Here is a 15,034-nt window from a genome sequence, read left to right on the forward strand (position 1 = left end):
TAAGTATACTACTATGTCCCTACTTAAGTATTAATTTGTATTATATATATATATATATATATACATTGTTATATGAATATCTGAACATACAAAACATCAAAAGAAAGAACAGGGTTTCTGCTTGTAAACTAAAACATTTTATTCTAGCTTCATGCATTTTTAATTAAACACTTGAATGTGGGTAAGCTGCATACATATTGAACAAAACATTTTGAACAAAAAGCTCAAGAAAAAAGTCTCTTCATTATAATCAAAGCATTGATGGACACGCCAAAGCTTGACAGTCATTATTGCCTCTTCACGGGTCGACATTTTATTCTATAACATTACACAGTTTTACATATCTATGGTTTTGATGCTGTTTTATGTCTGACGATTGTGTTATTGACATTGACATGTGGAAGCATCTGTTGTTTCGTTTTTTTTCTTCACTTGGAAATTCTGTACAGACGACACAATGAAAACACGGATTCTCAGAGCACAGCACAAGTATAGCTCAAATATATTTAGACTTTTTATAAGACTAAGTATACTGTAAGTCAAGTATACCTAAATGTCATTTTAAAGGGATAGTTCACCCAAAAATGAAAATTTGATGTTTATCTGCTTATCCCCAGGGCATCCAAGATGTGGGTGACTTTGTTTCCTCTGCAGAACACAAATGAAGATTTTTAACGAAAACCGGTGCAGTCTGCCAGCCATATAACACATGTAACGAGCCGGATGCTAAACTCGTGCTCATGACAGATGGACGTGGCTGTGTATCAAAGGTAAAAAATGATATAAATACTGTTCAGTTTCTCACAAAAACCGATCGTTTCGTGTCTTAGGACATCAATGCATCGTCACGAGCCGCGGGGTGTAATTTGGATTTGTCTGTGCATGTTTTTGTTTACTTTTAAAGGTTTGGTGCCCATCCACTCATATTATTTGGCTGACAGACTGCACCGGTTTTCGCTAGAAATCTCCGTTTGTGATCTGCTGAAGAAACAAAGTCACCTACATCTTGGATGCCCTGGGAGTAAGCAGATACACATCAAATTTTCATTTTTGGGTGAACTATCCCTTCAAGTATGTTTCTGAGAAGTATGCAAAGCACATAAAACGTAGACTGAAAGTATTTTTAGTTTAAAAGAAGTATACTAATAGCACACTTGAATAAACTTCTTTTTCGTAAGGGTGGCTATTGGAAACCGTGAACCTGTGATTGTACATAAACTGTTTCGCCTAGACAAAAATGTCATGAAATGGAGAGACCTTTGCTCAGATGCTGCTCCTTCCATCAACTTTATCTCAAATGTTTCATCTAAAATAAACAAATGCGTCAGTGGTTGTCATCCAGTAAGGGTTTTGAGCTATACAATAAACGTGTAGATTAGCTGAGATCATTTGATGAGAAATGCTCGAGTTAAAATTGAGACGTTTGATGGAAGACAATCTGACTTAGTTTTCGTCTACAAATATGAGATTACATAGGTCTGAGAAGCAGGTAGCTTCAAAAATTCTCAAATTGGCATTTAATATCACTGCTGTGACCTAAAAAATGGAGACATTCAATAACTATCTGTTTACTTAAATTCTGCCCAATACACGTTTAAAAATTGTAAAAATTCCTGTATCTTGAAAAGGTTTCTTTCTCCTAAAACATAGAAGGGTTTTTTCTTCTTGCGGCTCACTAATACTTTCCTCTATAAAATCTACTTGTTTTGTGAAAAACACTAAATATAAATGTTTAATTGAGTTTAAACTCTACATCATTGAAAAAACTGGTCATTATGACATCACATAAAATTTAATAGCGAGATATTGAACATTATAAAAATGTACTGAGAACATTTTCATTTTCCAAAATGCTCTAATTTTTCTCATGGAATTAACGTAAAGGCAACAATTTGAACCAGCAGTACCAGCATTTGTGTGCTGTCTGATATCTGCTACTTTCGTTTAGTGTTCCCATTCATTTGTTGTGAGTAGTAACATGAAATGTTTTGTTGAGTGGGTTTTCTTTGGGAACGTGAACCTGCTTCATCATGTTTGTTCCAACTATCTATACAGCGGTATTTGGTAAACACACCCACATCCTCATCTAACCAATCAGATCTTGGCACGCAGGTGGTGTTTACTGGAACCGTCTTGCTTTTCATGAGGGCAAAATATGGATGGCCAAAGGATATGTAATTTATAGAGTGGACATCAGCCAATCAGTTCCATTCCTAGAATTTAGATTTCAAAGAGCACTTGAGTCAACAATCAGAACGGGCCGAAAGAAAACCAATAAACCATTTCCACAGTTTATACAAGTTTCAAGGAACTGCGTGCCATAAAAAGTTCATAAAAAGCTTATTTTTATGAACAGTAAAGGCTTTTATTTTTTTGTCATTTGTGACCCTGGACCACAAAACCAGTCTTAAGTCGCTGGGGTATGTTTGTTGCAATAGCCAAAAATACACTGCATGGGTCAAAATTATTGATTTTTCTTTTATGCCAAAAATCATTAGGAAATTAAGTAAAGATCATGTTCCATGAAGATTTTTTGTAAAATTCCTACTGTAAACCTATCAAAATGTAATTTTTGATTAGTAATATGCATTGCTAAGAACCTAATTTGGACAACTTTAAAGGTGATTTTCTCAGGATTTGGATTTTTTTGCACCCTTAGATTCCAGATATTCAAATAGATGTATCTTGGCCAAATATTGTCCTATCCTAACAAACCATACATCAATAGAAAGCTTATTTACTGATATACTCTATATATTCTATATACATCTCAGTTTTGTAAAATTTAACCTTAAGACTGGTTTTGTGGTCCAGGGTCACATTTATTGGAACACAAATCCCATTTGGGTGGGCTTGTCTAGTTTGTGTGCTAAGGACGCTTGTGTAAGTGACCTTGGTTTTCAAAGCGTCTTCTCTGTTAACAAGTACACAGAAAAGTGCAAGTGCTGCATGTACAGAACTTGCTGCATGTACAGCAGAAAGAAAGAAAAAAAAAACTTTCTATATAATATAATTCTGCTGTTTAATAGCTAATTTGTTGGACATTATTAACAAGCAGCTGTGTAAACACACAGTAATGTTTATCTACTTTTCTGTCTTAATGGTGCAAATTGATTATAATTATCAGACTGATGCATGATTATTTTTCACAATGTTATGATAATTTAAATGCAATGAGTTCAATTTGGTCAGATATCTATTTGCGTTCGTCTTGTTGTATTTTTCAATACCATGTTCTTCTTTGACCCCAAACAGAAACAGTGTGACTGTACTAAATAAGAATCAGCTTTCTGAAAAGTACATGTCTACTTTGTGGTAAACAGAGCAAAAATGTTCACTCACATCAACCTGCTGGGTAACTGGTATCATTGATTTTTATTGAAGGGCAAACCCTGATAAAAACATGCTTCATAACCTAAAGTTTGATTCTGAGCATTTAGGTTGATCTAAATAGAATTAAATTAGATTTTTTTTTTTTTTTTTTTTTTTTTTTTTTACATAACAAAATGAATGATCACCAAAAATATTTTTAGCATTCTTGCATAATTATGCATGCAGTTTTATGACTATACACTGAAAAGTTACTTAAAAGACTTCTTAAAGAAAAAATGATATTTTACGTTATCAATTATAAAAACAAATAACATACAAGCTTGATGTCTAAGAATGTGCATGTTATTTGATTTGTCTTGTCATCTGGCCAAATATAATTATTCAATTATTTGGCATACTTAGTTTAAATCAGTGGCTATAAGCAACAAATAAATATCTTTCAGTGCCTAAATGTCTCTGTCGTAAACATGAAAGAACTTTGACATTTGAAATGGCACACCAGATAAGATCTGTAAATAGTGTGTTGGGTCATTTGTTTACCAAATATGAATTGGCGTAAAAGTAAAACATTATTATTATAAAAAAAATGAAGACTACACAAAACAGCACAAATATGCCTGCTTTCGTTCAAGATGGTACGGTATGTACTGTGAGAAACCTTTAACTTTTACTGCAACACCCGCTGATGTAGCTTCTGATAACGTCAAGCAGGCAGCTTGGTTTTAGAAATGCATTTTGTTGTATTTCAGCTTGATTTTACACTCAGCCATCTCTCTGAACGGTTTCCTAACTGTCTGAGCTTTCTTGTGTGTGTGCCCTTAAACAAATATGTAAATAATTCTGATTTTTTTTTTTTTCTAATCAATCTCAAAGAATCACTATTACGACCTGAGATGCCTAATATTTTCAAAATGGTAATATTATCTTCAAGAATATGATAAAAACACTAACTCTAGCACTCTCTATTCTATTATATTATATTCTATTGTATTCTATTCTATTCTATGCTATTCTATTATATGCTATTCTATTATATTTATAAAAAACTCCTTTATTTATTATACACTAAAATAAACTAACATGCTCTATTTTTTATTATATCAGTTTTCTTTTTATTTACTATATACTTAAAAACACCTTGCAATGTACACTGCATTAAGCTAATCTGAGACTTGTCATAGCACTTACATAGCATTGCTCTTTTGTTGATTTTGATTGCTTCCATTGTCCACATTTTTTAATTGCTTTGGATAGAAGCGTCTGCTAAATGACTAAATGTAAATGTGTTATACAAGATAAAACATCTAAATTTAAGAATTAAATTAATTCAATAATATTATTAATTAATTAATTAATTAAATTAAGGCTGCAGGATTAATTTTCAACAAGCCGAAAAGAACGCACGTCACACCTCTCTTTATCAATTTGCACCAATAGCTGTTCGCATAAAATTCAAGGCATTTATGTTTGCTTCCAAAACCACCACTGGCTCTGCACCCTTTTACCTAAATTTATTATTTCAGACTTATGTGCCTCTAGAAGCTTGCCTTCTGCGAGTGAATGGTGTATTATTGTGCCATCCCAAAGAGGCACAAAATCACTTTCAAGGACTTTTACCTTAAATGTTCCTTCTTGGTGGAATGACCAAGTCACAACTCAATCCCAACAGCTGAGTTCTTAGCCATCTTCGTGAATCGACTAAAAACACGTCTCTTCCGTCTTTATTTGACCCTCTAACTCTAGCACTCTCTATTCTATTTCTATTATTTAAAAAAAAGTCTCTATTCTTTTTTATATCTTATATCTTTTCCTTTTTATTTATCATACAATTAACAAAACAAACAAAAAAGCACTTAGCATTGCTTACTATAGCATTGCTCTTTTGTTGATTTTGGTTGTTTTCATAATCCTTATTTGTAAGTCACTTTGGATAAAAGTATCTTCTAAATGACTAAATGTAAATGTAATCTTCCATAGAGAAAATCATAATCAAGATAACAAGGCAGTAATATACAGTATGTGTTGTTTTATACATTTCTGGTGCAAACCGCATTTTCACTGGCATTGTTATAATGTTGAATCTAATCTATTCTAAAACATAACACTAACTTTCGACTGATCTGAACCCAAAACAGCAGACTGTGAGCTGTATGCAAAGGCTGCAGGTCTATCGAAATGAGATCTACCGACCCAGAACCTATAATTAGCATGTTGTTGACTTCAGGGAAATACAGAGTACAGGAGAGCTGACAAGAGTGAGTGCTGTAAACAGAGAACCACAATTAGGAGAAGTATCACTAAAACAAGAATAAAACTTCTTTTCATGGAATTTACGAGAAAATATCTGCCCATGGAATGGGAGGAACGCTGGAGAAGAGAGAAGGAGCGCAGGAAAAGGATGATAGAAGAAGGAGGAGAGAAGTTTGAGGAGGAGAACAGGAAGCTAAAATGGATCAAGTCCTACAACGACAACAGAATAGGAATGAAAAAGGAGGCGGTGAAGGAGAATGAAGGTGATGATGTGGAAGAAGATGAACTGCAAAGGTACCATAGACAAAGTTACCCAAGTGAGATCTTCAGGACTCTGAAGGAGATGAAGGGGGAGAGCGTACTCACGGATCTATTCCTAAGCACAGAGGATGGGTTGAGCCTCCATGTTCACTCACTTGTCATGGCTACGGTGAGCTCTGTCGTTCAGCAAAAGCTCCAGGAGAGGGATGGAGATGAGAAGGAGATCTCACTGAGATTGGGTCCTGAGGTTTTTGGTTCTGGTTTGGCTGCAGTGGTGGACTTTGCCTACACTGGAGCCATCACCAATCTGAACAAAGACAACATGATGCAGATTCAGACTGCAGCTGTTAGTCTGGGTGCTCCAAGAGTCCTGGAACTTGTCAAAGTGGAGGAAGATGGAGGTAACAAGAAAGAAAAATTGAAAAAGATCTCAGCAGAAGAGCAAATAGAGGTCGGCCTACAGTCTATGCAGGAGTTATGGGCCAAAAGAGTGGGATGTGATGTAGAACTGGTGGCAGAAGGAACAGTTTTTCTTGGTAAGGCACTTGGAGATTCTGTAATAGGCAAAAAAACAAAAAACAAACATAATTAGATATTGATTAGATTCAGTTAGATAGATTAGATAGCCCACATAAAAATTACAGCTTGAAAGAATAAGATAATGCTTGCCGTGTTGTGGGATGTTGCCATATGGTTGCTGATTGGTTTATCTGGATTTCATTCCATCCATTATTTAAATCTGAATGTTTTGAAATTTAAAATGTGAATTTGAACAGAAGAAAAAAAATTCCCAATTTCCCTCTTTGTCAACTGTTTGGCTTGACCTTTAACAAGCTGTAGAAAAGCACAATAACAGTTCCAATGTGAAAAACAGAGGTAGAGAAAATATGACAATTATGTCAATAACTTCACAAAGCCTTCAGTTCTATTCCATTGCATCCATTATTTAAATTAGAATGTTTTGAATTTGAATATATTTAAAAATATATTTTTCCCTCCATTTTGTCACATATGAATCCTAATTTGAACATAAGGAAATGAAAACCATTATCGAGCTACATAAAAAGACAACAATAGTTTAAAAGTGAACAAGGTAGATAAAACAAAGACTGTTTGTGTCAGAGACAGTCTATGAACAGGAAAGGAAAATGACAACCACTTATTTCCCTCAATTTTGTCTGTTTTACTAGGCTCTAAACAATGTTTAAAAGTGAAAAACAGATAAAGAAAAATGTTATGTCAGTGACATAACATTTACAAACCTTTTGATTTCATTCCACCCACACATTTGAATATTTAAAACATGAAATTTGAACAGCAGAGGATGGCAATGGCAACCATTTCCCTCCATTTTGTAAACTGCTGCTCTCAAGCTGTTAAAAAAGGACAACAATAGTTTAATCAAATAAATTATAAGGTTTAATATTGTCCTTAAACAGTGCTGACTGCTTCTTTGCCTCTTGAAGCTCACAGAGTGCTCCTGGCAGCCAGCAGCGACTACTTCAGAGGTATGTTTACCAGCGGTATGAAGGAGAGCCAGCAGGAGTCTGTGTCTTTGCTGTTAGTTGGAGCCGCTGAGCTTGAGACCCTCCTGCACTGTGCCTACAGCGGCGCTCTGGTGCTCGAATGGGGCTGTGTGTTCGAACTCGCCTGTACCGCACTCCAGTTTCAGTTTCAGCCAGCCATCTCACTCTGTCTCAAGTTCCTGGAGCAAGAAATGGATGTCCGCAACTGCCTGGACGTGGCATCTTTCGCAGAGGCCTATGGAATGGCTGACTTGATGGAGCTGGCTGAGGATTTTGTTCTCCGACACTTCCAAGAAATATCTGCCACCCCAAAGTTTCAGGACCTCCCAGCTGAGAAGCTTCTGCAGTTCCTCCGATGTGACGCACTGTCTATTCCATCGGAGCTGGCTGTTTTCCGAGCGGTCGTCACTTGGGTGGAAGCGGATCCCACCGAACGGCTCCCGCAGGCCGAAGAGCTCATGCGAGCTGTACGTTTTCCATTCATGACCTTCAGAGAATTTCGAGAAGTTCGCGCTGTGAACCTGAGCATGGAATGCAGTGGAGAAGTTGAGGTTGAACTCTACAAATCAGCACTCAAGGAGTTTGGATTTGGCATTTCTGACTGCGTGGCGCAGAAACGTGTACGTCACCCTAAAGACGCCCTGGTTTTGGTTGGAGGTGATGAGCTGAATCCAGACATGGGTCATCGGCTTCCCAGCAAGCAGCTCTGGTTTGCTAACTCTCTCAGAAGTGGAACAGGCATCATGAAGGAGATTGAGTGGAGATTGCTGGGAGAAATGCCAGATCAACCCAGATTTAGACACGGCGTTGGGGTTCTTGATGGTCAATTATATGTAGCTGGAGGGTGCTACTTCTACGCAAAGAATGACACCATGAAATCTGTTTACAGGTAAAGTAGTGGCTATTTAAAGATGCCAAAAAGTTTGAACTTCCAAAATGCAGTTTAAATGCAGCTTCAATGAGATGGGAGTTTTTGGACATACACTAACTGTATAAAATTGGAGTACACGGAAGAAGCACGCACATCGCAGAGCTAGACAAGATGAGCATTTGAGGTTAAAAAGTATTTCTGTCAAGACAACGCTCAGAAAAGTTTAGCATGGTAATGGATATGACAATGTTAATGTATTTGGACTTGGCGAAATAGATCTGCTATGCTGCTGCTGCTGTTGGTTATTTCTGTAGTTGTAGATCATTTCTGCTGCTGCTGCAAGCAAGTACAGGAACTTGCTACTGCCAAAGCTTATGGCGATACGGTGCTGTGAGTATTTAAGACATGCTGCTGCTGCACAAATAGCATAAAATAACCCATAGCAGATCTATACAGGTGGAGCTGGGGAAGGTGAAGGCTTTCAGAGAAACTCTGAAAGCACGCTCCGAAATGCTCAAGTGAATGCAACCAGCCATTTAAATAGCTGCAAGCTGCAAGCTCATTGGTTGTGTATGCAACATGAACCAATCAGCTTGTGCCAAGTCGTATAAATCTGTGATATCATCTGTTACCTTAACAACCCATCAGTTTGCGCCATCTAGAGTTTCATGGCAGAACTAGGCATATAATTATAATTATTATTATTTATTATATATATATATTTAAAAAAAAATAACCAATCGTTTCACTATATAAGACCCTTCATCCTCAGCTGAAATCGTTTAGAGCCCTTTTGAAGCTGCATTTAAACTGCATTTTGTAATTTCAAAATTGTAGGCACCATCGAAGTCCACAATATGGAGAACATTCTTGAAATGTTTTCCTCAAGAAACATGATACCTTTACGACTAAAGAAAGAAAGACACAAACATCTTGGATGACAAGGGGATTAGTAAATTATCCGTAAATGTTTGTTCTGGAAGTGAACTTCTCCTTTCAGCAGCATGGGTATATTTGTATATTATGTATAAATCTCAGTTTCAAAATTGACACTTATATGGTCCAGGGTGACATTTTATTTCAGTTAATGTTTATTTTATTTTACTTCAAATACATCCTTTAATGGGGTCTTTAAGTCAAGTTATATAAATTTAGCAAAAAATACATACACAAATTTTCTGTCAACTTGAATTTTTCTGACTTGTTTCTAAGTGTTTATCGTTTTCTAACAACACTTGGATATCTCCATCAACAGATACGACCCTGAACGAGACCACTGGAAAAGGCTGGCAGACCTTCATGAACTGAGGAGTAACTTTACGCTGGTGGTGAGTGGAGATGGTCTGTATGCTGTCGGAGGAGACAAAGACATCAACACAAATCTTGACAGTGTGGAAAAATACTCACGAGAAACTGATTCCTGGAGGTAAGAGGAGAAAGTAAAACGTGACAAAAGAGCAATAAATGTTCCTTTATAATAATTAACTTCATTCTTCTTGTTTGCAAAGAATGAATGAACTGACTGACACCTAGTGGCTCTTAGAAGCACAACAACATGCATTTAAATAAATGATGCTCTTTAAAGATTAAAGAAAAAAGTTTTTCTTTCCTTTTGCCTCAAGAGTTGTTGAGGATAAATACAATGTAGAGATGAATGAGTTATTGAATAGAGCTAAATATTGACTTTTCTATGGTATGAATCAGCTTTTGCCATCCGTTGGACCAAGCCTTGAGCGGTCATGCTGCCACCGTCTGGGGAGGCGAGATCTTCATCTCAGGAGGCTTCAACTGCAAGTACGAATGCCTGGTGTCCATGTTCCTCTACCACCCAGAGAGGGGAACCACATACCTCTCTGAGATGACCCACGACAGGGCCCAGCACTGCATGGAGTGCCTGAAAAAACGTTTCTACGTAGCTGGTGGGGTGTGCAACCTCCGTAAGTACTACACTGACCAACTGGTTTGTGAAACCTACAACCCCATAAGTGATATCTGGACTGTGTTTACTCCTCTCTCCATTCCCCACGTCGGAGCGGCCTCTGCTGTCCTGGAGGAAAGGCTGTATATTCTTGGCGGTTATTGCCAGGAGGACTATAGCGAGTCCAGACTCACTCATCGCTATGACCCTGTGACTCAGAGATGGGAAAGTATGGGAAGGATGCCTGGTCCCGTCACAGATATACGTGCATGCCTCCTTCATCTGCCAGATCAAATCAGAAAATGAGAATAAGATAAGCACATATTTGTTAGCTTTGTGTAACTTTTAGTGAGATGTCTTGAAGAGAAGCATCTAAAATGCAAACTCATAAGTGATTGCTTTTGAACGTACCCCACAAAGCTTACATTTCTTGTAACTAGTTGTTCCACATTATTATCTGTTAAATGTCAGCGACAAAGAACACGTCTTTACTGTCAACATCGATGCTGAACTCTGGACTGCAGGTAATGAGATTTTCCAACAGTATCAAAAATGGTTTAATGTGTCAAAGTACCATAACATATTGATTATGAATGCATTGATATTTTAGCATTGCATTACCATCTGATATTATTACTATGTACTATGTCAAGTAAACCAGGAATGAATGCTGTTTAAGTGTTTTTAATAGGCCTACGGCATTCCCTTACAAAATAAGGGGGCCCTGTTTTACTTGACGCCCCTGTGCACCAGTATTTGAACTTTGTTTACTTCTGTTCATGGTTGTGTGTATTTGTAAAAGCATGCTATGGCTATGTTGATTTTAAAAAGTTGGCCTTTGTTTGTGTGTACTAGGTTTCAAAAGCATCCACAAATGACAAGCTGTAAAATCTGTAATGAAATATTGTCTGAAAAGTAAAAATGTACAACAACACTTAGTATTTTAGTTTGTAATGGTTGGAATTTGTTCTGCATTTATTGTCCATTACAGGTTCAAAATGACAAATATGTGTTGCTTATATTGCAAGCTCGTTCTATTGCATCTTTTATACTAATATCAAGTGAAAAACGAATCTGCTTTCATTTGAACATAGGACTTGTAAGCTGAGCAGTTAGTAGGCTAAAACATCATGACTAAATCATGGACATTCACTTGTGCAATTCTAGAAAGTTAACACATTGATTGGTTGCATTGAGTACTTGCAGTTGGGTCATTCCATGTCTTTGCATATATATGTGTTATTTTTGCTAAAGAAAGAACGACATTTATAGGGATGAAAGACAAAACAGTACATGATTACCACTATTTTGTAGAGGGGATGTCAAAATGGCAAGTTTCACCTGAGATTCAGTGCCAAATTACAAGGGGGTAAAAATGACTTTAGAAAAATGGCAGCAGCATTGTGTTATTTTTATGCAGAGATTGATAGTTTATTAGTAACATCTGTCGAGCAATAATGGTGACCATCCAAAAATGGGGAAACAGCACTTTTCCAGTTTTCACTCCAAAGTTTGCATGACTGTAACTGTAGAAGTATTAAATATATCTTGATGCCCTTTTAGACATTGGGTCTTAACAAACTTTCCTTTTGGTATCTTCATTTTTAAGGGTCTATATGATTCAGTTGCAGAGATATTGGAATTTCAATTGGAAGTTTATTAAGAACTAAAATCTAAAATTACATGGCGAGATCTTTAATACTTCTTGAGTTCTAGGCATGCAAACTTTGGAAAAATAATGCCACTCAGATGTATGTTTAATGCAGTTGTTTTGACAGAAGGTAACGTGATACTTCTCTGGTTTCAATATTATTTGTTCTTAAAACTTTATTACTTCTTAAGTTACAGGCATGCAAACTTTGGAGTAAAATTTGTCCAAATGATATTCTTAGCAATGCATATTACTAATCAAAAATCAAGTTTTTATATATTTATTTTAGACAATTTGCAAAATATCTTCATGGAACATGATCTTTACTTAATATGCTAATTATCTTTGGCATAAAAGAAAAATCGATAATTTTGACCCATGCAATGTATTTTTGGCTATTGCTACAAATATACCCATGCTACTTAAGACTGTTTTTTTGGTCCAGGGTCACACACACATACAAACACACACACACACACACACACACACACACACACACACACACACACACACATAATATATATATATATATTAGCAACATCAAATATTTGAGATTGTGAAGTTTCTGAAATTTGCAGATTTGACATGGAATTACCCATTTGTGTCTCCCCTTTCAGATAAGCCGTAAGTCTGCTGATCTAAAACCCCCAAATTGTAATCATTAACTAAGAGTAGCTCTATAAAGATAAGAAGCAAAGTGACTGTAGAACTTCGCTCTGTCTCTTTAGCACAAGAAAATCAGCTATGGCTTTATTTCAGCTTTTTGTAATCTCGATATTAAGTTCCTGCATGGCACAGGATGAGGATATTATGACTCCTGTGGTGAATATCTACTCTGAGATGACGGAGCTTAAAGCTTCACTTAATGGACTGACAGCGGATCTCAACACTGCTAAAAATGAACTCGCAGAGCAGAAAAGCTTGATTCATGAGCTGCAGAAACAGATTAAAGGTACATTCTTTGGTTTGTTTTACGTTTAGACAAATGTATTATTATTATTAATATTTTGCATCATATTTCTAGGTTTATTTATTGCTTTAAAGTAAATTATTATTTTTTTTATACATTAACAGAGAGTCCTAAAGTGGCATTCACTGCATCCATGTCAGCTGCAGCGAGTACACACCGTGGGCCTTTCAGTGACGAGACCAAGCTCATCTTTGATAAAGTCCTAACCAACATTGGCAATGCATATGACCCTGTCACAGGTTTCTACTTACTGAGTTTGACTTTTTACGATTTAAAAAAAATAGCTTTATTATTGAAATTTTAACATGGTTTATTTTGAATCTGTTGCAGGAGTCTTCAAAGCACCTGTTAAAGGTGTGTATTACTTCAGGTACTCAGGCTCTGCGTTTTCCTCTCATGATATGGGTCTGAGCATCTTTAAAGGTACAGCGCGGTTTGTGTCTTCATACGAATATAATTCTGGCGAGCGCAATGACCAAATGGCCAATGGAGCCGTGATGGAGTTGGATGTTGGAGAAGAGGTTCACATGAGACTGTGGATCAAATCCTGGATCTTTGTGGATCGACGGTACAACTATTCCACTTTCACAGGCTACCTGCTTTACCCATTGGATTATAGTTCTGTATAACTTACCTGTGTGTATTATTTAGTAAAATGTCAAAAAGAACTGTTTGAATGTTCTAAAAACATAGCTCCTGTTACTTTGTTGTGCATAAATTCAATTAAATGATCCCTATTTCAGATATAAAGACATGAGTTTCTCCTTTGCTCTTCTATGAAACATTCATTTTCATTCAGGGGCATCACTTGGCTATCCAAATGGGGACTTCTAGACTTCTATCAAAAACTTCTATTGATCCATATAATGCTACAGACTGAACTTTTTCAATTGAGTGTGTCCCTAGATGGCAAATTTGTCATCAAAGAATAGTTGTATAAATCCACACACACAAAACACAAGTCAAAATAAAAAAATAAAATTAAAATTAGGCTAAATAAAATAAAAACAGAAACAATGAGCCACGTTGACAACAATGCCCTTAAAAACGAATGCACAAAGCAGAAATAAACTATTTCATTTTGCTTTACTTCATTCTAGGAGCAATCTACAAAACAAATATAGAATGTGACATTAAGCTTCAGAGAATTTAATATTCATTTAACCAATAAAGTGATTAGCATAATTGAAAAGGAGGGATATTTGATGCCAAATCGTTGATCATTTGTTTCCAGGAATGCATAATTGCATGTGCTTTTTTCTGAAAGGTCTTTGTGAAGTTGGGACAATGCCATAATGTCAGTAAAAGCTCCAGACTTTCGACGGAAGTACATGTACAAAGTAATGTAAAATCTGTTAAAATCTTTCATCAAAAATTAATTTGAATATGGAAGTGAAAAGTGAAAGTTGTGACGTATTGTCAAGAATGGGGAACTAAACTCGAAATTGGTGCTCTGCATTTAACTCATCCATGTGCACACACAAAGCAGTAAGAAGTGAACAAACACACAGACTGTGAACACACAACAGAGCAGAAGGAAGCCATTGATCCAGCGCCCGGGGAGCAATTGGGGGTTCGGTGCCTCGCTCAAGGGCACTTCAGTCATGGTATTGAAGGTGGAAAGAGCGCTGTTCATTCACAATCCCCAACTTCAAGTCCTGCTGGTGTGGAAATCAAACCAGCAACCTTTGGGTTACACGTTTGATGCTCTTCCAATTGGGCTGCCATAGAATATTGTTTCTAATCTCGCCATGAGGTGAAGACAATGAGCAAAGCAGTAACTAAATGCATTGCATTGTATTTAACGGTGCCATAGAATGCATTGAGAGAATATTTTAAATCGTTCTCTGAGATCTACATAGAAGGTATATGGCATAGGAAAGGGCAAAAAATCTCCAGAAACGGTTTTACAGGTCCGTTTACAACCCTAGGATTTGTCCCTAGAATTAAATGCTCTGTTATTGCCTTATTTGGAAGGGCCATGAATATAAAATGAGGAGCTCTGCTCTGATTGGCTGTCTCACAGTGCAGCTCGCTCTCACACCGCTGTAAGGAAACAAATGGAGAAAATATATATTTAATTACGGATCTCATCTCTATTAATATGCAGGGCATTGAAACTGCCGCTTTGAATCCATAATAACTTTTTAGTTTCACTTTTGGGATCGGTGATTGCATTTGATCTGTGTAACGTTATACTACAGGCAGTACTTACCACATTTGACAAGTTTAGATACTGTCAGCAGTGATCAGG

At 36.5% G+C, this 15,034-nt stretch overlaps 2 protein-coding genes across 2 annotated transcripts; both read left to right on the forward strand.

The window, feature by feature from the left end:
• The first annotated feature begins 5,656 nt into the window (after positions 1–5,656).
• LOC141332429 (kelch-like protein 33) lies at positions 5,657–10,635 on the forward strand. The gene is made up of 4 exons (XM_073837564.1): positions 5,657–6,380; positions 7,311–8,259; positions 9,497–9,667; positions 9,946–10,635. The coding sequence occupies exons 1-4, from the start codon at positions 5,657–5,659 to the stop codon at positions 10,463–10,465; spliced, it is 2,364 nt and encodes a 787-aa protein (XP_073693665.1). The 3' UTR covers positions 10,466–10,635.
• A 1,867-nt stretch (positions 10,636–12,502) lies between these two features.
• cbln11 (cerebellin 11) lies at positions 12,503–13,524 on the forward strand. Its single transcript, XM_073835658.1, has 3 exons — positions 12,503–12,762; positions 12,885–13,019; positions 13,111–13,524. The coding sequence occupies exons 1-3, from the start codon at positions 12,555–12,557 to the stop codon at positions 13,407–13,409; spliced, it is 642 nt and encodes a 213-aa protein (XP_073691759.1). The 5' UTR covers positions 12,503–12,554; the 3' UTR covers positions 13,410–13,524.
• Positions 13,525–15,034: the final 1,510 nt, after the last annotated feature.

The sequence above is a fragment of the Garra rufa genome, chromosome 3 (assembly GCF_049309525.1).
Source record: "Garra rufa chromosome 3, GarRuf1.0, whole genome shotgun sequence".
Classification (NCBI taxonomy): Eukaryota; Metazoa; Chordata; class Actinopteri; order Cypriniformes; family Cyprinidae; genus Garra; species Garra rufa.